This window comes from Physella acuta, unplaced genomic scaffold (assembly GCF_028476545.2).
Source record: "Physella acuta isolate Inbredline_101_S28 unplaced genomic scaffold, ASM2847654v3 ptg000189l, whole genome shotgun sequence".
Taxonomy (NCBI): domain Eukaryota; kingdom Metazoa; phylum Mollusca; class Gastropoda; family Physidae; genus Physella; species Physella acuta.
The window spans coordinates 185,063-208,977 of record NW_026731708.1 but is presented as its reverse complement, the minus strand read 5'-3'; the positions used below and the strand labels follow the sequence as shown (position 1 = coordinate 208,977).

The 23,915-nt window shown below is 45.4% G+C and overlaps 2 protein-coding genes across 10 annotated transcripts in view; both read left to right on the top strand.

Annotated features, from left to right (window-relative positions):
- The window catches only part of LOC131936830 (EEIG family member 2), a 63,352-nt gene that overhangs the window by 13,672 nt on the left and 25,765 nt on the right, over positions 1 to 23,915 (top strand). For 8 of the 9 annotated variants that reach the window (XM_059293913.1, XM_059293918.1, XM_059293912.1 and 5 more), the window contains exon 3: positions 20,782 to 20,807. The exons of the other annotated variant lie outside the window; for it this stretch is intronic. The gene's annotated coding sequence lies outside the window, so the exon portion shown is untranslated. The remainder of the gene's footprint in view (positions 1 to 20,781; positions 20,808 to 23,915) is intronic. 9 annotated transcript variants of the gene reach the window in all.
- LOC131936832 (LWamide neuropeptides-like) lies at positions 16,187 to 17,761 on the top strand. Its single transcript, XM_059293923.1, has one exon. The coding sequence runs from the start codon at positions 16,187 to 16,189 to the stop codon at positions 17,759 to 17,761; it is 1,575 nt and encodes a 524-aa protein (XP_059149906.1).

Sequence of the window (23,915 nt, the reverse complement as noted above, 5' to 3'; positions counted from 1 at the left end):
GTTAATTGCACCACCACATGATTTTAGCGTGATTAGACACACACCCCCCCCCCCCGTACCTATATCTGTAAGAGATCTGCTAGATACGCATTAAACGAACGTTAATGGCACCATCACATGATTTTATCATGGCCTAGTACCCCATGTGATGTCGTGTTCTGCTTGAGCTCACCGGTTTTGTTCCATTTGGGTTATCGTGTTGTTGACCATGGGTTACCCTATTTCTGAGTTAGTGAGTATAAACTAAAGCTTACGATCCATATCTGACTCCGATATACCAGCGATTTCACGAACCTGCTGGATATCATAAAGGAGAGGTGGTGGGGACGGTTGGAGGTATGTCTGTTAACCTAGTGGCGAAGAGTAGAGAAACGTTCAAACGATCAGACTGTGAATACACCTACCGTTGTTGGCGGGGTACATACGTCTAACGTTTTCTTCAAGGGTCCATCGTGTTGGCGGTTTATGCTGGCCAGTAGAAAACTGTTGTATCGATGGTATAAGTTATGTACCTGAGAAATCTGGGTGCTGGTGTATTCAACTTGTGGTAGTTACTAAGTTAGGGAAAGACCCCAGTAGGAAACTATTGTATCGACGTTTGTAAGTTATTTACCTGAGAAATCTGGGTGCTGGTGTATTCAACTTGTGGTAGTTACTAAGTTAGGGAAAGACCCCAGTAGGAAACAACTGTACTGACGTTAAAAAGCTTTCTCTGTTGGTGACTTGCCTGACAAATCTGAGAGGAAATCAACAGAAACCTTCCCTCTAGAGACAGTTGGGCTTTTGTAACACGTCATCCAACACTCATTTGTGATATCTTACCCCCCCCCCCCCCCCCCAATCTATCCCACGTAAACCCTTCTGTGGCGGTAAATAATTAATGGGGTGGACTTTACGACGTACGTGTAGGTCATTGTCTAGATCTCTACTTGGGTTTGTGTTTATCCTAGATTTCCTGTTGTACATAGTCTGGGTCTCTACTTGGGTTTGTGTTTATCCTAGATTTCCTGTTGTACATTATCTAGGTCTCTACTTGGGTTTGTGTTTATCCTAGATTTCCTGTTGTACATTGTCTGGGTTTCTACTTGGGTTTGTGTTTATCCTAGATTTCCTGCTGTACATTGCCTGGGTCTCTACTTGGGTTTGTGTTTATCCTAGATTTCCTGTTGTACATTGTCTGGGTTTCTACTTGGGTTTGTGTTTATCCTAGACTTCCTGTTGTACATTGTCTGGGTCTCTACTTGGGTTTGTGTTTATCCTAGATTTCCTGTTGTACATTGTCTGGGTCTCTACTTGGGTTTGTGTTTATCCTAGATTTCCTGTTGTACATTGCCTGGGTCTCTACTTGGGTTTGTGTTTATCCTAGATTTCCTGTTGTACATTGTCTGGGTCTCTACTTGGGTTTGTGTTTATCCTAGATTTCCTGCTGTACATTGTCTGGGTCTCTACTTGGGTTTGTGTTTATCCTAGATTTCCTGTTGTACATTGTCTGGGTCTCTACTTGGGTTTGTGTTTATCCTAGATTTCCTGTTGTACATTGTCTGGGTCTCTACTTGGGTTTGTGTTTATCCTAGATTTCCTGTTGTACATTGTCTGGGTCTCTACTTGGGTTTGTGTTTATCCTAGATTTCCTGTTGTACATTGTCTGGGTCTCTACTTGGGTTTGTGTTTATCCTAGATTTCCTGTTGTACATTGTCTGGGTCTCTACTTGGGTTTGTGCTAGATTTCCTGTTGTACATTGTCTGGGTTTCTACTTGGGTTTGTGTTTATCCTAGATTTCCTGTTGTACATTGTCTGGGTCTCTACTTGGGTTTGTGTTTATCCTAGATTTCCTGTTGTACATTGTCTGGGTTTCTACTTGGGTTTGTGCTAGATTTCCTGTTGTACATTGTCTGGGTCTCTACTTGGGTTTGTGTTTATCCTAGATTTCCTGTTGTACATTGTCTGGGTCTCTACTTGGGTTTGTGTTTATCCTAGATTTCCTGTTGTACATTGTCTGGGTCTCTACTTGGGTTTGTGTTTATCCTAGATTTCCTGATGTACATTGTCTGGGTCTCTACTTGGGTTTGTGTTTATCCTAGATTTCCTGTTGTACATTATCTAGGTCTCTACTTGGGTTTGTGTTTATCCTAGATTTCCTGTTGTACATTGTCTGGGTCTCTACTTGGGTTTGTGTTTATCCTAGATTTCCTGTTGTACATTGTCTGGGTCTCTACTTGGGTTTGTGTTTATCCTAGATTTCCTGTTGTACATTGTCTAGGTCTCTACTTGGGTTTGTGTTTATCCTAGATTTCCTGTTGTACATTATCTAGGTCTCTACTTGGGTTTGTGTTTATCCTAGATTTCCTGTTGTACATTGTCTGGGTCTCTACTTGGGTTTGTGTTTATCCTAGATTTCCTGTTGTACATTGTCTGGGTCTCTACTTGGGTTTGTGCTAGATTTCCTGTTGTACATTGTCTGGGTTTCTACTTGGGTTTGTGTTTATCCTAGATTTCCTGTTGTACATTTCCTGGGTCTCTACTTGGGTTTGTGTTTATCCTAGATTTCCTGCTGTACATTGTCTGGGTCTCTACTTGGGTTTGTGTTTATCCTAGATTTCCTGTTGTACATTGTCTGGGTCTCTACTTGGGTTTGTGTTTATCCTAGATTTCCTGTTGTACATTGTCTGGGTTTCTACTTGGGTTTGTGTTTATCCTAGATTTCCTGTTGTACATTGCCTGGGTCTCTACTTGGGTTTGTGTTTATCCTAGATTTCCTGCTGTACATTGTCTGGGTCTCTACTTGGGTTTGTGTTTATCCTAGATTTCCTGTTGTACATTGTCTGGGTCTCTACTTGGGTTTGTGTTTATCCTAGATTTCCTGTTGTACATTGTCTGGGTCTCTACTTGGGTTTGTGTTTATCCTAGATTTCCTGTTGTACATTGTCTGGGTTTCTACTTGGGTTTGTGTTTATCCTAGATTTCCTGTTGTACATTGTCTGGGTCTCTACTTGGGTTTGTGTTTATCCTAGATTTCATGTTGTACATTGTCTAGGTCTCTACTTGGGTTTGTGTTTATCCTAGATTTCCTGTTGTACATTGTCTAGGTCTCTACTTGGGTTTGTGTTTATCCTAGACTTCCTGTTGTACACGATACATAGGTTTACGTTTAAAACATGTAAACAATAAATGCTGGTTGGGACTGGAATCATCCAAGAATAAGGTTTTGAGAAGGTCCATCTTTCGTAAAACTACAGCTATGAAGGGTGCGGTAAACCATTGGTTTTAAACATCCGTAAACTTTATCCGACCATCGCTGCTTCATTAACAAACTAATATGAATTGACTGACTGGCCACTTCCCTGTTGTTGAAGTTGTTTGAATGTCGTGTGTCCGCTCTTGATCATAATGTCTGCTGTAGTGTACCTTCAGTTCAGCTTGAAATCAACTGGTGTTTCAAAAATGTCACATCCAGTCATCTAAGTCCCCTCCCTCTCCCTTGTGTTCACTTGGCTATTGCCAGTCATGTAGCGATTAATCTCTGGGATGTACTGACTCTGCTGGGTCATGACGTGAGAGGTGGTTCAGGTCCAGAAGTGACCAGTCGTGTAGCGACTAATCTCTTGGGTGTGCTGATTGTTAGGTCACGACGTGAGAGGTGGTTCAGGTCCCAGCCAGATGTGAACAGCTGCAGTGTTGTACCCAAACGTGACAGTTGCAGTGTTGTACCCAAACGTCACAGTTGCAGTGTTGTACCCAAACGTCACAGTTGCAGTGTTGTACCCAAACGTCACAGTTGCAGTGTTGTACCCAAACGTCACAGTTGCAGTGTTGTACCCCCAAACGTGACAGTTGCGGTATTGTACCCAAACGTGACAGTTGCAGTGTTGTACCCATAACGTCACAGTTGCAGTGTTGTACCCAAACGTGACAGTTGCAGTGTTGTACCCATAACGTGACAGTTGCAGTGTTGTACCCAAACGTGACAGTTGCAGTGTTGTACCCTCTACACGTGACCAATAACGTTGCGCAACTTCCAGATAAGACCTCCGGAACTGTGGCGAAAATCAATACTGACAGTTGGTGATGGAGTAAGATCCTGGGCCATGACACATTTAACTGGCCTGATGTCATGTCCATGTGAGACCAAGGTATTTGCTTTTCTCGGTTTTGTCGTGAGGACACGGTAGACTGGACAGGACACGGTAGACTGGACAGGACACGGTAGACTGGACAGGACATCGGGAGTCGTGAGGACAGGGTAGAGTGGACAGGACAGAGTTGTGAGGACACGGTAGAGTGGACAGGACATCGGGAGCCGTGAGGACACGGTAGACTGGACAGGATATCGGGAGTCGTGAGGACACGGTAGACTGGACAGGACATCGGGAGTCGTGAGGACACGGTAGACTGGACAGGACATCGGGAGTCGTGAGGACACGGTAGACTGGACAGGACAGATTTGTGAGGACACTTTAGACTGGACAGGACATCGGGAGTCGTGAGGACACGGTAGAGAGGACAGGCTGGACTCAAAGACCTCCGATGAATGTACTGATATTTAATGAGGACCCCTACAGTCTGGTTATTTAAATGATGTAAGGGCACAAGCTACCACCGCGCTAGTCTGTCGTATTTTTACCGTCGCTGCTGGAACTAATTAGCACAAAACAATACATTTTATACTCATTAATTAGCTTGAAATGAAATCACCGCACGCATCAAGTTCCTCAGCTTCAAAGACGTGGCTGTCTTGTTTGTTGTGGTTGTGTGAAGATTGCAGTTGTTTGATGTCTATGTGTGTGGCTGTCTTGTTTGTTGTGGTTGTTTGAAGATTGCAGTTGTTTGATGTCTATTTGTGTGGCTGTCTTGTTTGTTGGCTGTTTGATGTTTACAATTGTTTGATGTCTGGTGTGTGTTTGTGTGTAGGTAGGGCTGTCTAACCGTGGCAATAGATCATGTGAGGTGTGTGTATATGTATGTGTGTGTGTCAATGTGCATATGTGTGTGTGTCAATGTGCATATGTGTGTGTGTGTCAATGTGCATATTTATGTGTGTGTGAATGTGCATATGTATGTGAATGTGCATGTGAGTGATTGCCGAACTGCAGCTGATGATTTATGTGTCCTTTGAGCACGCTAATTGGCGAAGATTAGCATAATCTATGTAGATTAGCGTAACACGGACAACGTAGAGCAACTGTTACTCCGTCCTGTTAGACGTGTTAGAATATTTAAATGAGCAATTCTCGTGCGAATCAGTTACATAAAACAACACGATACAAACTATGCAGTGTTACTTAGGATATGGAGTCTGGTATGTCCCTAGGGATGGTAGGGGGGGGGAGGGGGCTGTTCTCTAGCCTTCGGGCCGTAATGTTTATATTTGACAAACGTGTTTTAGCTGTGCTCTAGATTACCGTGTGGACACGGACTTTTCTTGGAGGGGTTAATGAGTACGTTGGCTAATTGACATAAGGGTCATCGTAAAACAAAGTGACGTAGGGCTGCAGTAAACTAGCTTTGATTGTCGTATGACGACAGGGGTCATCGTAAAACAAAGTGACGTAGGGCCGCAGTAAACTAGCTTTGATTATCGTATGACGATAGGGGTCATCGTAAAACAAAGTGACGTAGGGTTGCAGTAAACTAGCTTTGATTTGTCGTATGACGACGTCGTCTGTCTTCGTATATTTCACCTGCCCAGCCCTACCCCCACATTTTCTTTTCTATGAAGTTTACTGGCTTAAATTTGGCTAATTGACTTTGTAGACTAATTGGCGTTTTTTAATTAGCAGTTTCCACTGCAGTGCGTCGGGAAGTGTAAGCATTTCAACGGCGGAGTTACGTGATATCTCAGTGGCTTATTATGTTAAAAACTTTAGAAATAGATCAAAGAGCTTGAAGATATTTAATACAACACATCTTTTATTTTTTAGCTTTAATCTCTGCTGCGTATGTGTGTGTGTGTGTAGTTTTCGTGACAATTACAACGTTATGTAACCGCGTTTAAGCATCTGTGTACACGCTCAATTAGAGATGATTAGTTGTGTTAATTACCCGATCGATTGCTTATCAGCCAGTTGACGGGGTGGTGGTGGTAGAAGCGCAGCATCACGGGATGGCTGGTGGTTCAATCGGTGCTTGTACGGTCCTCTTGTTATGGTCTACTGGTTTAACGAGAGGGTTGGTTTGTCTGACGCTAGCTACACGCCGATGGTGTTTGACTAACATGAATTTCAAACCAGTCGGCCTCATCTAAACCTCAGCCGGTTTTTAGCCGTTGTGCCGGCACGAGTTACAAGCCAGCCGGTTTTATGCCGGCCCCATCTACACCCAAGCCGGTTTTTTAGCCGGCCCAAGTTACAAACGCAGCCGGTGTTGTGCCGGCCCCATCTGGTGTTGTGTGTTGACAGCGGCCTCTGTTGTCCCCCACTGTGAGCCGCACTGTTTAAACTGCTGGCTCAGTCCGGATCTCCCGATTGGTTGCCATGGTAAACAAATCACCGAGGCGCTGAGATCAAACGATCAGTAATTAGACAGGAAGTCCTTGTCAGGTCTGCTCCAGGTGTTGCACGTCTGTGTTGTCTGATCACGTGACGTGAATGTCAGTCACTCCAACTTGTGTTTCCTGCTCTTCTATGACTTCACATATTCTCTTTAAACCAGGAAACCTATCGCGGATACAATGTCCTACCTCCTGTTTGAGAATAAGCTGAACCTGTTTGACATGTTTATTGTAGTGGGATTGTTATGTCCACACGCTACCATTCCAACTTCGTCACTTATTTTCGATCCATTCATATTTTCTTAATAAATACGTCTCCTATGCCAGTAGCAGCAATATACACCTTGAAGTTGCATAATAAATTAGTCATTAAAATCAATTTAAAGATCACTCGCACAATATCCAGTAACAATATCCAGTAACAATAAGGAGAGATGTCAAAAGTAGTGGTAGTGTTCATCCGTAGATGTGCTTAGCAGGCACGTCCATAAGGAACATCTTGCTAGGAAGTTCAAGCAAATATTTTAGGCGGAGGAGGTGGAAGGGGGGTTGCTTAATTAAGACGATCGGCATGAAAAGTTCAATCTGGCTATTAAAGAGAACTAACATCTATTTTGATATTCCTCCCCTCCCGTACTAAAAGCATTCATCGCTACAGTGTATGAAACTTCATGAGCGACCAGCGCTGTTACTACAATATCTGAATTAGGTTTCTTTTTTTCGTTTTTTTTTTCTTGTTAAGTTTTCAGGCGCCTATCAATTTTAACCCCCCCCCCCCCCCACCTCTCCCCGTCCCACCTTCCCTCAGAAATAACTTGTAATAACCCTTGTTACGTGACTTCACCTTTACAATAGACATGTTTGCTTGCTCTACCTGACCAGTAGGTGGGGGGGGGGGGGTGTTTCCGCTGTCTGCAAATTATTCCAATTGGCTCTTTGTGTTCTGCAGCGTTGTGTGGTTAGATATGATTGTTGTTGCATCGGGTTTCTTTACCATGTCTGTAAGTGCTGTCAGGTTGTCTATAGCTGTGGTTAGACGTGGTCGTTATAACAGTGGTGGTGGTGATGTTGCATCTTTACCTAGTCTGTAAGTGCTGTCAGGTTGTCTATAGCTGTGGTTAGACGTGGTCGTTGTAACAGTGGTGGTGATGATGTTGCATCTTTACCTAGTCTGTAAGTGCTGTGAGGTTGTCTATAGCTGTGGTTAGACGTGGTCGTTGTAACAGTGGTGGTGATGATGTTGCATCTTTACCTAGTCTGTAAGTGCTGTGAGGTTGTCTATAGCTGTGGTTAGATGTGGTCGTTCTACCAGTGATGGTGGTGATGTTGCATCTTTACCTAGTCTGTAAGTGCTGTCAGGTTGTTTATAGCTGTACAAAATCAATGGTGACATTTGAGGTGGGTTTAAAAAAAGTTCTGGTTGCTTAGGTTTCGTAAACGATCTTGTACTGGTGTATGTTGGCGGTCAATACCGAGATGGTGTATTGTAGTGAATGGATCTACAGGTGAATCATGGTTCTGCCGGTAAAACGACAGCTGCTGTGTGTGAAGCTAAGAAGTTTTAATACAGGTACAGCATGTGCTTTGTACAGGTGTATTACAAGCTTTAATACAGGTACATCATGTGCTTTGTTCAGGTGTATTACAAGCTTTAGTACAGGCGTAAGACCAGTTTTTTATACTTGCATAGCATGCGCTTTGTACAGGTGTAAAGTTTGAATACAGGTATATTCAAGTTTTAGTGCATGTGTATCACAAGTTTGATGTTGTACACGCTAGTAGACAAGTGTATTGACTGGGCTAGAAGCTCCAATGTGGCTTCATCTTAAGGATATCAAAATCAATCTTCATCTTCTAGTCCCCGCGACTAGATCAATACATGTCTGTCGTTCTGTTCAGCGTACCTGTTTTCTTGTAGGTCTCACACTACCTGATGTTCTTTGATAGGTCGCTCATATCTTGTATATTGTCTTAGTAGGTCTATCATACCTTGTATATTGTCTTAGTAGGCTATCATTCTGCATATAAAGTTGCTGTGGGTGCATGCCTACATTGCGGTCAGCATAACGCTATGCTTCCAGTGATTAGACTGGCGCTAGTTTTGTCTAGACTAATTAGAGTAATAAATCATCCGCTGGTCACTTGGGTTATCGCTGTTTGCCCACTCTATGCCGCCGTACACTTAACGCCCAAGAAAATCGATATCCAATCAAACATTAATAAGGAAACCCAGTTATCCCAGACTCGAGGCGTTTCTAGAATATTTTTTTTTACAGCGGTACAATCTGCTAATGATTGGCCTAATTCAAATTTTTGGCACGGTCTAAAAAGAGAAATTTTAGGTAATTAAAGAAATGTATTTGAAGAAGCGAGGAGATATAATTGCTCATGTAGTAGCCCAGGGGTCAGGTATGGGCTGTCCACGCTTATAAGGGTGTCATAAAAACTGACCAGTCACTCTACAGTGACCCAGGTACTTAGCTCTGACCCCAGGTACTTAGCCCTGACCCAGGTACTTAGCCCTGACCCAGGTACTTAGCTCTGACCCAGGTACTTAGCTCTGACCCAGGTACTTAGCTCTGACCCAGGTACTTAGCTCTGACCCAGGTACTTAGCTCTGACCCAGGTACTTAGCTCTGACCCAGGTACTTAGCTCTGACCCAGGTACTTAGCCCTGACCCAGGTACTTAGCCCTGACCCAGGTAATTAACATCCATAGTTCTTTGAATCGGTCGTATGGTCGCCATCATTAGTCAACACACTCTGATCTTCTCATCTCGTTAGTGTTTAGAGTGAGCAATTGAGTCAGGTGAAATACACCTGTATGAAAATTGTTGGGGGGGGGGGTGATTTGAGTGGATAAAGTACATGCGCTGCCCGTATCGTGCTCCATTGTCTGATGGAAATATCCAACGGGTTTGTGGCTTTGTCTGATGGAAATATCCAACGGGTTTCTGGATCCATTGTCTGATGGAAATATCCAATGGGTTTCTGGATCCATTGTCTGATGGAAATATCCAATGGGTTTGTGGATCCATTGTCTGATGGAAATATCCAATGGGTTTGTGGATCCATTGTCTGATTGAAATATCCTCTGGATTTTTTTATCCATTGTCTGATGGAAATATCCAATGGGTTTGTGGATTCATTGTCTGATGGAAATATCCTTTGGATTTTTTAATCCATTGTCTGATGGAAATATCCACTGGATTTGTGGATCCATTGTCTGATGGAAGTATCCAATGGGTTTGTGGCCCCATTGTCTGATGGAAATATCCAATGGGTTTCTGGATCCATTGTCTGATGGAAATATCCAATGGGTTTGTGGATCCATTGTCTGATGGAAATATCCAATGGGTTTGTGGATCCATTGTCTGATGGAAATATCCAACGGGTTTCTGGATCCATTGTCTGATGGAAATATCCAATGGGTTTGTGGATCCATTGTCTGATGGAAATATCCAATGGGTTTGTGGATCCATTGTCTGATGGAAATATCCAACGGGTTTCTGGATCCATTGTCTGATGGAAATATCCACTGGGTTTGTGGATCCATTGTCTGATGGAAATATCCAATGGGTTTCTGGATCCATTGTCTGATGGAAATATCCAATGGGTTTGTGGATCCATTGTCTGATGGAAATATCCAATGGGTTTGTGGATCCATTGTCTGATGGAAATATCCAACGGGTTTCTGGATCCATTGTCTGATGGAAATATCCAATGGGTTTGTGGATTCATTGTCTGATGGAAATATCCTTTGGATTTTTTAATCCATTGTCTGATGGAAATATCCACTGGATTTGTGGATCCATTGTCTGATGGAAGTATCCAATGGGTTTGTGGCCCCATTGTCTGATGGAAATATCCAATGGGTTTCTGGATCCATTGTCTGATGGAAATATCCAATGGGTTTGTGGATCCATTGTCTGATGGAAATATCCAATGGGTTTGTGGCTTTGTCTGATGGAAATATCCAACGGGTTTCTGGATCCATTGTCTGATGGAAATATCCAATGGGTTTGTGGATCCATTGTCTGATGGAAATATCCAATGGGTTTGTGGATCCATTGTCTGATGGAAATATCCAACGGGTTTCTGGATCCATTGTCTGATGGAAATATCCAATGGGTTTGTGGATCCATTGTCTGATGGAAATATCCAATGGGTTTCTGGATCCATTGTCTGATGGAAATATCCAATGGGTTTCTGGATCCATTGTCTGATGGAAATATCCAATGGGTTTGTGGATCCATTGTCTGATGGAAATATCCAATGGGTTTCTGGATCCATTGTCTGATGGAAATATCCAATGGGTTTGTGGATCCATTGTCTGATGGAAATATCCAATGGGTTTCTGGATCCATTGTCTGATGGAAATATCCAATGGGTTTCTGGATCCATTGTCTGATGGAAATATCCAATGGGTTTGTGGATCCATTGTCTGATGGAAATATCCAATGGGTTTCTGGATCCATTGTCTGATGGAAATATCCAATGGGTTTCTGGATCCATTGTCTGATGGAAATATCCAATGGGTTTGTGGATCCATTGTCTGATGTTCTGGGTGGAAATAAGAAGTTACCCCTGGTCAGATCATCTCAGCTAGCTGAAAGCTGGGCGATTGGCCGACAGGATCTGATCAAATATACGGAGTGGTGGGGTGGAGGTATGGTGGGATGGGGGTGGGGTGGGATCGAATATAAGGAGTGGTGGGGTAGGGGTATGGTGGGGTGGGGGTGAGATCAAATATACGGAGTGGTTGGGTGGGGGTGAGATCAAATATACGGAGTGACAGTGAGACTGGTCTCATTGATCAGACAGGGGGAGACGGAGGAGGGTTTGCTGGATTTACAGGTCTTCTTTTGTATTTACGGAAATGAAATTGCGCGGCCTTATATGTAGATAAGGTCAAATGCGAATTAAAATATAGTGTAGTCCTATATTCGATATATTAGAAAAGTGAATGACTATGGTCTTATTTGTTATGATGTCGTCAAATGTGATTTAAAATGTGAAGTATGACAGCCATACTGGTAGATAAGGTCAAATGTCATTGAAATGATTGGACGAGTTAAGCCTGGAGATTTGCCTGCGTCAGATTGTAGACAAAATGGATATTAAACTTTAACGCCATCTTTAGGAGCGCCGTCTACAGAACACCGGCCACAAGTGGTCGATACCGCCGTTCTAACCTAATCGATTGATTTGATCGACTTTATTCCCGGGGGTCATGCCTGGATAAACGGAAGCCGGGACGGAAAAGTCAATAAGGTTGAAAGTTGAATCATGATTTTCCAATGGCGTTTTTTAACCCCATTTCTCCTAGATCTGCCTCACAGGCGCCGGCCAGGGTTAGTATTGCCTGGTCTTTCAGCGTCCCCGGCCCAGTGTGGGTACTCTGCTCAAATAGGGTTCCCTGGGCCAGGTGGGTACCCGGCCCAATGTGGGTACCCGGCCCAATGAGGGTACCCGGCCCAATGTGGGTACCCGGCCCAATTAGGGTACCCGGCCTAATGTGGGTACCCGGCTAGAGTGTCTGTATTAGTTGTAACGGACACCAGCCAGATAGATGGTGAACGCTCCCGGATTCTTTCTTGGGGTTATATGCAAATGACCTAAAGCCTAAATGAATGAAAACTAACTCAACAACTCACTAGGGCTCGATTTCGAGGTCTAGGGAAAACTAGTGAAACTATTGAAGTTAACAACTCATTCAATCTGCATACAACCTTTAATAAGTGAACAAAGTTGTGGCAGAACACTAGGTTAAACAAGATAAAATATTTAGTTTAGAAATAACAAAACCCAACTTACAAAGCGTAAGAATAAATACTATCACAGATTCTAACACTTTATAAAAATAGCCACAGGTCACATAACACTGCTATAGCATCAAGAATCACTTGGCCACAAGTAATATAATACTAGAATACTTAAACAACTGAATATTGCACGGCAACACACAGGACTTATGCTCTCTCACATTCAACTGGTCAAAATGGACTGCCTGGGGATACCTGTGGGCGATCTATTTATAGACTTAGGTAACATGGAAGGTCACCTTCAACTCATAAGACCATTGGTTGGTGTGGTCATCTGGTCTGAAACAATCAATCATCTCTCGATGGAAAATGTCTGAGTCTAAGACTCTCTTAGTAAGACAGCGGAAAAAAACCGGTGGTTGCACCACAAACCATATATGGTATTATAACAATGACAAACTAAAAATAAAACATTATTAGACCTAAGTAGGTCACATAGTCTCCTTGTGGTGTTACATGGGTTTGTGAAACACTGGTTTGTCTAGCACTGGTTTGTCTAGCACTGGTTTGTATAGAATAGTATGATTAGTGGCGTAGGAAATGTATCGGCCACCTAATGTGCAGACTCGGGTGGGAGGCTGGCTGAAATTTGCATAATGTTTTCCTTAGTGGGGGACAGCAGCTCCCTCTTGACCTGCTGGCTGGACTAAACAAGTCGGCCTATGGATGGCACTCTGCAACAGTGGATAGGGGTTGTAACTGTACAAGTAAACAAAGTGGGTAGGGGAGGTCACTCACAAGTATCTTGTAAATTCAAGTAAATTTGAAAGAATGTCATACTAGATCTAGTAAATTAATTTCTGCAAGCGACTATCGCCTGTGTAACTAACAAAAAAACCCTATACCACCCCAACCCTTCTCTCCTGTATCACACATGTCATAAGTTTGTTGCTGAGCCAAGACATTGAAGAATAGGAGCTAACAATCATACAGAGATCTCTTGTATTTTATAAGTTGTGTAGGCCACTGACAAGCTTCAAGGCTCGCCGTGTTCTGTCTTTTGTGTACAGTCCCCTGAGTTGGTTGTGACGTGTGTCTCTGACGTGTGTCTGGCGTGCTGTGACGTGTGTCTGGCGTGCTGTGACGTGTGTCTGGCGTGCTGTGACGTACTACACACAGGAAACATAGCGTGTGTTGCTGGCGATAAGATAGCCACATCATGACAGCGATGTAAACAGTCGTGATGTTATACACCGGCAGAAACTATGGAGATAGCGTTGTTGTTTCCATGGTTACATGCGTGTAGGATTTATTTTCACTGGTTTGTTGACGGAGGGGGAGAAGATTGTTAAAAGTTCTCGAGAAGATAGTTAAAATTAAAGTTCTGGTTGAGACCGATGCCGCTGACAATGGGATATGATGCTCGCTTGTCCAGAAGTAATAGAAACACGTTCAGAATATAATCTTGGAGATGCCTCATCTAGCCCTTGTCAAGTGCCGCCCAGTGTGGGGCCGGTACAGCAATGATAGAAGCTAGGAGGCACTTGGTACACACTTTGATAGGGGGGGGGGGGCAGCTTTCTACTGTGCATGACAATCGACGACTTGAAGAAAACCTGACATTGAATACAATTACCGCTTCAGGTGAGTGATGCACTTCCTGTGTGACGATGACTTTATGGTGGTCTCTGTGGTCATGTGACCTTGGTCTGGGTGGTCTATGTGACCTTGGTCTGGGGGGTCTATCTGACCTTGGGCTGGGTGGTCTATGTGACCTGTCTTGGTGGTCCTAAAAACAATTTAGTGTATATCCTGTTTTTCCCTGTATCATTGCCATGAGCCCGTTTAAAATTTCTATTTTTAACTCGCGTCATTCATCCACCTGTACTGGATCCTGGCGTCAGGCACCGATCTCAAGTGGTATTGGGCATTGATCCATGGAGCTGATCGATACGGCGGGTCTATATTTAATACTCGTTATTGGCCTTTCATCAGATTGGGGGGGGGGGGCGACAGCTGGCTTAAGTTAGGATTGATGGGCTGGGTTTCAATCTTTTAATAGACTTACAGGCACACACACACAAACACACGTTTAGTATAAATCTTCAAACATATCATACACCATCTCGATCTGTTCAAACTCTACAGTCGAGGGGGGTACACACACACACAAACACACGTTTAGTATAAATCTTCAAACACATAATACACCATCTCGACTCGAACTGTTCCAACTCAACAGTCGAGGGGGGGGGGGGGGGTATATGGGCCACGAGTTTATAAGTAGAGCCATCTAGAAGTATTCACACCAACACAGTTACACCGTGCTGTGTGGGTCTAGGGCGGGGTGTGAACTAGATATCTCTAAACCCTATTCACTGCTGTTTTGGAAACAAATATTCTCCACTGTTTGCACCAAGCTGGTCCTTGCATTCCGTCAGTTGTATCTTTTTACAGCGGGGGCGTTGGTGTGCCTGGTTAGCTAAATGTTCCACATGCCTTCAGTGCGTATAGACATTCTGATGGCTTTTGCTGGCCACCAACCCCTGGATGGCCACCATCACCTGGATAACATCAACCCATCTTGGATGGTCCCCAGCCTCTGGATGGCCTCACCCCCCCCACCCCATCGGATGGTCCTCAGCCCCTGGATGGCCTCACCCCCCCCCTGGACGTTCCCCAGCCCCTGGATGGCCTCACCCCCCCCCCCCCCCCCTGGACGTTCCCCAGTCCCTGGATGGCCTCACCCCCCCCCCCCCCCCCCGGATGATCCCCAGCCCCTGGTTTGTGCTAGCCAGCGTCCGGTGATCTGGGCTGTTGTGTCTAGCTGCTAGAATAATGCGCTGCTTACATCAGTTGGTTAAGTGGTTTCTTCTTGCCCTCAGCCGGCTGTAGGGGCCGTTTATCTGAATGCAAATAATGGAATCAGTGCCAGCCACATTACGTGTGCCGGTGGTGCTGTGTTAGCAATGGTGTGTTTGTGTAGAACTCAGCTGGTAGGTGGTCTAGACAAATGTGATAGGTGGTCTAGACAAATGTGGTAGGTGGTCTAGACAAATGTGATAGGTGGTCTAGACAAATGTGATAGGTGGTCTAGACTAATGTGGTAGGTGGTCTAGACAAATCTGATAGGTGGTCTACTGGTTGACACATCTGAGTGTTGGTGCTTGCACTTACTACAGTGTTCAAGTGCAGGTGCTAGCAAATTGTGTTAAATGGGTACAAGTGCTAGCAAGTGTTCAATGGGTGCAGGTTCTAGCAAATCGTGTTAAATGGGTGCAGATGCTAGCAAGATTTCAATGGGTGCAGGTGCTAGCAAATCGTGTTAAATAGGTGCAGGTGCTAGCAAATGGTGTTAAATGGGTGCAGGTGCTAGCAAATTGTGTTAAATGGGTGCAGGTGCTAGCAAATTGTGTTAAATGGGTGCAGGTGCTAGCAAATTGTGTTAAATGGGTGCAGGTGCTAGTAAATTGTGTTAAATGGGTGCAGATGCTAGCAAGATTTCAATGGGTGCAGGTGCTAGCAAATTGTTTTAAATGGGTGCAGGTGCTATCAAATGGTGTTAAATGGGTGCAGGTGCTTGCACTGACAACTGACGCCACCCATGTAATTTCGCGCCCGTCAACCGAATGTCTTCCATTTTCTCACGACGACTTGAACTTTAAAAAACCAATTGTCTGGCGGGTCTTAAACTGCGGCGTCATCCATCTTCTCTTCCTTTCTTCTTCTCCTCTCAGTGCCCACACATCCCAACTCATACACCTCACCCCACACGAAACATCCCCCACACGAAACATCCCCCACACGAAACTTCCCCCACACGAAACCTCCCCCCTACATCTACGACTGTATTACCCAATCACGTTGTGTGTCATGTCCTTACTAACTCATATCAGAATCGTTGTGGTAGGGTCAAGTTTTCAAGGTGTTATCATGGTCCCCTGGGAGTGGGGTTCAGCTCGTGGTCCCCTGGGTGTGGGGTTCAGCTTGTGGTCCCCTGGGAGTGGGGTTCAGCTCGTGGTCCCCTGGGTGTGGGGTTCAGCTCGTGGTCCCCTGGGTGTGGGGTTCAGCTCGTGGTCCCCTGGGAGTGGGGTTCAGCTCGTGGTCCCCTGGGTGTGGGGTTCAGCTTGTGGTCCCCTGGGAGTGGGGTTCAGCTTGTGGTCCCCTGGGAGTGGGGTTCAGCTCGTGGTCCCCTGGGTGTGGGCTTCAGCTCGTGGTCCCCTGGGAGTGGGGTTCATCTTGTGGTCCCCTGGGAGTGGGGTTCAGCTTGTGGTCCCCTGGGAGTGGGGTTCAGCTCGTGGACCCCTGGGTGTGGGGTTCAGCACGTGGTCCCCTGGGAGTGGGGTTCAGCTCGTGGTCCCCTGGGTGTGGGGTTCAGCTCGTGGTCCCCTGGGAGTGGGGTTCAGCTCGTGGTCCCCTGGGTGTGGGGTTCAGCTCGTGGTCCCCTGGGTGTGGGGTTCAGCTTGTGGTCCCCTGGGAGTGGGGTTCAGCTCGTGGACCCCTGGGTGTGGGGTTCAGCGCGTGGTCCCCTGGGAGTGGGGTTCAGCTCGTGGTCCCCTGGGTGTGGGGTTCAGCACGTGGTCCCCTGGGTGTGGGGTTCAGCTCGTGGTCCCCTGGGAGTGGGGTTCAGCTCGTGGTCCCCTGGGTGTGGGGTTCAGCACGTGGTCCCCTGGGAGTGGGGTTCAGCTTGTGGTCCCCTGGGAGTGGGGTTCAGCTTGTGGTCCCCTGGGAGTGGGGTTCAGCTCGTGGACCCCTGGGTGTGGGGTTCAGCACGTGGTCCCCTGGGAGTGGGGTTCAGCTCGTGGTCCCCTGGGTGTGGGGTTCAGCTCGTGGTCCCCTGGGTGTGGGGTTCAGCTCGTGGTCCCCTGGGAGTGGGGTTCAGCTCGTGGTCCCCTGGGTGTGGGGTTCAGCTCGTGGTCCCCTGGGTGTGGGGTTCAGCTTGTGGTCCCCTGGGAGTGGGGTTCAGCTCGTGGACCCCTGGGTGTGGGGTTCAGCACGTGGTCCCCTGGGAGTGGGGTTCAGCTCGTGGTCCCCTGGGTGTGGGGTTCAGCACGTGGTCCCCTGGGTGTGGGGTTCAGCTCGTGGTCCCCTGGGAGTGGGGTTCAGCTCGTGGTCCCCTGGGTGTGGGGTTCAGCACGTGGTCCCCTGGGAGTGGGGTTCAGCTTGTGGTCCCCTGGGTATCGGGTTCAGCTTGTGGTCCCCTGGGTGTCGGGTTCAGCTTGTGGTCCCCTGGGTGTGGGGTTCAGCTCGTGGTCCCCTGGGTGTGGGGTTCAGCTCGTGGTCCCCTGGGTGTGGGGTTCAGCTCGTGGTCCCCTGGGTGTGGGGTTCAGCTCGTGGTCCCCTGGGTGTGGGGCTCAACTCGTGGTCCCTTGGGAGTGGGGTTCAGATCGTGGTCCCCTAGGAGTGGCGTTTTATATTGTGTTGTTTCTAGTCCCCTACTACCGGTGTGACCCTGTATACCATCTTGTATTGGCCACTGGGATCACAACTTTGTATTGGCCACTGTGATCACAACTTTGTATTGGCCACTGTGATCACAACTTTGTATTGGCCACTGTGATCACAACTTTGTATTGGCCACTGTGATCACAACTTTGTAATGTATTGGCCACTGTGATCACAACTTTGTATTGGCCACTGTGATCACAACTTTGTATTGGCCACTGTGATCACAACTTTGTATTGGCCACTGTGATCACAACTTTGTATTGGCCACTGTGATCACAACTTTGTATTGGCCACTGTGATCACAACTTTGTATTGGCCACTGTGATCACAACTTTGTATTGGCCACTGTGATCACAACCTTGTATTGGCCACTGTGATCACAACTTTGTATTGGCCACTGTGATCACAACTTTGTATTGGCCACTGTGATCACAACTTTGTATTGGCCACTGTGATCACAACTTTGTATTGGCCACTGTGATCACAACTTTGTATTGGCCACTGTGATCACAACTTTGTATTGGCCACTGTGATCACAACTTTGTATTGGCCACTGTGATCACAACTTTGTATTGGCCACTGTGATCACAACTTTGTATTGGCCACTGTGATCACAACTTTGTAATGTATTGGCCACTGTGATCACAACTTTGTATTGGCCACTGTGATCACAACTTTGTATTGGCCACTGTGATCACAACTTTGTATTGGCCACTGTGATCACAACTTTGTATTGGCCACTGTGATCACAACTTTGTATTGGCCACTGTGATCACAACCTTGTATTGGCCACTGTGATCACAACTTTGTATTGGCCACTGTGATCACAACTTTGTATTGGCCACTGTGATCACAACTTTGTATTGGCCACTGTGATCACAACTTTGTATTGGCCACTGTGATCACAACTTTGTATTGGCCACTGTGATCACAACTTTGTATTGGCCACTGTGATCACAACTTTGTATTGGCCACTGTGATCACAACTTTGTATTGGCCACTGTGATCACAACTTTGTATTGGCCACTGTGATCACAACTTTGTATTGGCCACTGTGATCACAACTTTGTATTGGCCACTGTGATCACAACTTTGTATTGGCCACTGTGATCACAACTTTGTATTGGCCACTGTGATCACAACTTTGTATTGGCCACTGTGATCACAACTTTGTATTGGCCACTGTGGTCACAACTTTGTATTGGCCACTGTGGTCACAACTTTGTATTGGCCTGTGGATCTCTGTGTTAGCATTAGTGTCTCTTGTGCTGATCTCAGAATTTACTAAGTTTGTCCTGGAGATTATCTCGGAATCTGCGATCCCAGAGTCGTCAGTTTTTTTTTTTTTTTTTTTTTTTTTTTTTTTTTATAGTTCTGAAAATTCAGTAGTAGCATATGCCTTGACTGTACATTATATCACCTTAAAGCAGGCTAATTATGTACCATGGCGACAGGTCATATAACACCCATAGACCTGTAACACGAGTACGAGACCCCCCCCCCCCCGTCTTGTCGCAGCAAGAACCCCAGTGACGTCAGTCCGAAGCTCACAGGTCCCATAACTCCAACATTTTGTTAGATTACCTCCCAACACGTCAGGGGCGCCAATCTAAAGGCGATTCATTAATAAAAGATGTGCCACGTGAAGCACCGCTCCAACGGCCGGCCACTGACAACTCGATCTGTTGGATCGATTACAGGCGGGGGGGGGGCGTCTTCCTTGGGCTCTTACACAATACATTCGTCCTTGTTTGAAGCAGTTTTAACAATACACCCCTCCGTTCGTTTTATGAAGCAGTTTTCTTATACAATACATCCGTCTGTTCGTGCTGTGAAGTCGTATAGCTTTTGTTCGTTGATTGAAGCAGTTATCTTACAGAATGTTAACCTCTGCTTAATGTTGTGCAAGCTAGTTACGGTGGGATGGTGGTTTGACCTTAAGAGACGGTGTGGGGGCTTGTAAGACTGCATTTTTTTTAAAATTAATAAATTGGTTTAGTAAATATTATGGGGGATATGGAGGAGTTATTTTAGGGATGGGAGGGGGGTGGGTCTGGTTTCTCGTGGCGAATTGTGAAAGTATGGTGGTGGAGGGTGATGTCGTTAGTGAAATAACCCTTATACGTTACACTTGTTGACATGTGTCCTCTGATACACCCCCCCCCCCCCCCCCCTCATCTACCCTGTTCCTCTCCGTCCCACTTGCATGTGGATGCCCTTGATTGGAAAATGATCTCCCCCTAAATCTCCATTTCACGCATAATCGATTCTCGCGCTCAGGAAATTTCTATTGATTCCCCAGTAAGATAAGTGACCTCCTACACATACGTAGGTTATATATATATATATATATATATATATATATATATATATATATATATCCTTGAGTATATCCATGCCCAACATGTGTATGTGTTCTGCTCTGCGCCCAGTTGGTTTAGAAGACAGTTTTTTGGCCATTATTTCCGCCAGTTGGCAAGGATGACCGGAAGTGTTGTGTGTCGGAGTTCCGCCTACCGCCGTCCTGCGCAGTTTACCGAGTGCTAATCGCGTTAGGCCAGTGGCTCTGCCGTGTCGTCAATGTTGGCTCACAAAAATTTCTTCCTGCGTCCGTTTTTTTTCTCTCTCTTCACACGCCGCTTGTATCTCATTAAAAATTGTGTTGCGTCATTCGTTAGCTGAATAAATTTAAAAAAAAACGTTTCTCTTTCATCTGTTACTGTAAAAAACCTGTCCATGACATCTCCGCCCTGACGGTGTGAACCCCCACACTTGTAGATGTGTGTTGGGATTACAGGTTCTCAAACTATACACTCCTGACACCCTCGGTAGATATTATGACGAACACTATTGGATAAGTATCTTCAAAACACGGAGGTTCGTGACCCCGGTGTAAATTTGAACATAGTTTGAGAAGCGCTGATCTGCTGGTGAATTTTGCCGTAAGATGATTTCCTTTAGCCCCAGATAACCCTGTTGTGTTAGAAGTTGTCTTGGTGGCTGTACTGTAGTTTTGATCTGATAGAGCCAGACTTGTGCTTGATTAAATCATCTAATCTAAATTTTAATTTGTTTTACAGATGTTACCAGAGGTTGTTCAACTGGGGTGAGTCACAATGTGTTGATGGTGTACATACTCTGTATACTAGTCGTATTAGTGTTGGTCTCTCTATGACAGTCGTGTTTGTCTTGTTATAGCTGGTGCATATTTTCTTATATTCTTGATACTTCAGCCATTGTGTCGGCCTGACTAGTGTTTAGTGACCGTCACCGACAACTGGCCAGTGCTACTCAACACGGCGTAGTTTTGTAGCGTGCTGACGCTTGCTTACAGTGAAGCCTAGTGGTCAACCCGTAATGGTCCACTACTGACCGACCCTCGTAACACTTATGGTCTTGTCACGTTTTCCTTTTTGGTTGGTAGGGGAGGTAGAGGAGAGCGGGTTGAGATAGACGTAAGTGACCACACTTTGTACACGTGTTCGTCACCACGGGGCGTGGCTTGTTCTGCAGTCACGTGTCTGATCTATACAAAAATTAGAATTTTAGTTTTCAAGTCTTTCCAGTTTTTCTCTGGCGATTTAGTGTGTTTATTCACGCTATGTGAGCGTGGCACGCCTATAATAGATTCATGTAGTGTCGGCACGCCACTAACAGATTGTAGCATGCCACTAACATATCGTAGCACGCCACTAACATATCGCAGCACGCCACTAACAGATTGTAGCATGCCACTAACAGATCGTAGCACGCCACTAACAGATTGTAGCACGCCACTAACAGATTGTAGCACGCCACTAACAGATTGTAGCACGCCACTAACAGATTGTAGCACGCCACTAACAGATTGTAGCACGCCACTAACAGACTATAGCACGCCACTAACAGATCGTAGCATGCCACTAACAGATCGTAGCACGCCACTAACAGATCGTAGCACGCCACTAACAGAAGGCCATGCATAGCCGATTCGCCCCTGATAAATGTCTGAGGGTAGTTTTTCATCAAAATAAGATTTTTTTTTTTAAATAAAGATATTAATCTAAGATTGTCATAATCCGGGTTTATCCTAATCCCGGCTTGTCATAATCCTAGCGTGTCATGACTCCCATTCATCATGGCTCCCGCTGTCGATGCGCATGTCTATGACGTCAGTAGATTTCGCCTTCAAAATGTCAAAAAGCGCGTGTCGATATGTACGCCAATCCATTTCATTTTTTTCCCTGACGATTCGCGACCGTGTTGCCAGATCAAAATTTCAAAAAGCAAAGGAAAACATGAACCAAAGGCAAAAAAAAAAAAGTAAACTAAACAAATAAAAATGCATTTCCGTTAGCTTAAAGAAAGTTTTTGAAGTGTTGACCTGTCGCTTCGTTTAGTCTGCATTTTATAAACCATTCAAAGCAAATCTATTTCAAAGTGGCCATCCTATTTTGTATATTAGAATTTTAGTTGTAGGCTCTGAATATTATTGTATTATGCTTCAATATAACAATGATTGTTTTATATTCGTATTGATGTTGTTATTCAAATTTAACGGTAGGCTCTTTGTGAAAATTTTCTACATTGTAAAAGTTGGTTTCATAAACTGCCAATGTGGCAACTCTGTCGACTACCAGCCCGGGCGAAGATGTAATGGTAGCAAACTACTAAACATAGACCTAGCGTTGCTTCTCTGGCGGTTAGCGGAGGTGGGGGGTCGATGTTAAACCGGAAGTTGTTGAAATATGGAGTTACGTATACGGAAATGTCACAGAAATTATCTGGTTATTAGAAAATACTCTTACGTCAAGTAGAGTAAACTTATTCGCTGTAGGGTTGGGGGTGATACCATCATAAACGTATTCATCTTGTGTGGGGGAGGTGATAAAACATGAAGCACATTCGTTTGGGACGAGGGGGGGACGTGACACACATTCGTTGTGTGGGTGATATCATTTACACTTTCTGTATGGATGATATTATCGTAAACATATCCGTTGTATATAGGATACCATGATAAGCACATTCCTGTTTAAAACAACACTTTTACACTTGAGTGATCCCCCCCCCCTCAGCATCTTGTTCCACTCGAGTGATCCCACAGCTCACCCATGTGTTAATGACGAACGATAGGCCCTACAGACAAAAGACATGATCTACAGACACGAGACTTTACAGACAGTCATGACACATGTTTGTGCTGTACACTGGCGACTTACATGCGTGAATAAGTCCTCCCAACTACACAGCGTCTTGCTGTTACCTATTGTCGCGGTGGATATTGGAATAAGTCCACCCAACTATACTTACTGTTACCTATTGTCGCGGTGAATATTGGAATAAGTCCACCCAACTCTACATCGTCTTGCTGTTACCTATTGTCGCGGTGAATATTGGAATAAGTCCACCCAACTATACTTACTGTTACCTATTGTCGCGGTGAATAATGTGTAAATACCAAGTTCACAAGACTGGTGACTGACATGGGGGGGGGGGGGGCAGACACGAGGGTTAAGTCCTGGCGTTTAGTCGTGCGTTATGTGAACCTTTACGTCATAGCTGGATGAACACGCTTGGCTGACCACGACATGACGTCATCTCCGCGTGCTTACACTGGAGGATCCCTCGGGATAAGTCGGTCATGTACTTGGCTGGACATGCGCCACAAAGCACACCTGAGTACTCACACCACTGACAGCACGCGAGCACACACGTGGTAGCCGAGTACTCACACCAGTGACTACATGCGAGCACACACATGCGTCTTTACCCACCCGCCCGTCTGCACCTACCCTACCGTCTGCTACACTCCCGCCATCTGCTGCTGTCCCCTGCCAGTTCCCCATCATATCATTGGTTATCGGCCCTAACTCTCGAGTGACCTGATTTGGAGGGCGCGCCGAGATTTCAAACATGCGAACAGATAAGCAGCCTTGATTACAGATCGGATCGGGACGAAAAACTGGTTGATTTCTGAGACCCCCAGGATCAGTAAATTGGTTGTGTATTGGATTCTTTTAAAGCTCGCGTGTGCTGATCGTGTGTGGTAGTTTTGACTGACCGTAATGCGAGTGTTGCTGTTCTGGGCTGCTGTGTATCTTCGTGTGTTGTTGGATGTACTCGTGTGTGCATTGGATTAGCGGATATAGATCTATAGGCTATCTAAAGTTGTTGGGTTTTAACTCGTTTGTGCGTATATTTTATATTATACTACATGTTGATCTTAGATCTA

What these genes read in the sequence shown, in the direction of transcription:
- LOC131936832 (XM_059293923.1), top strand. Translation starts at nt 16,187, where the DNA reads ATGGTCCCCTGGGAGTGGGGTTCAGCTCGTGGTCCCCTGGGTGTGGGG.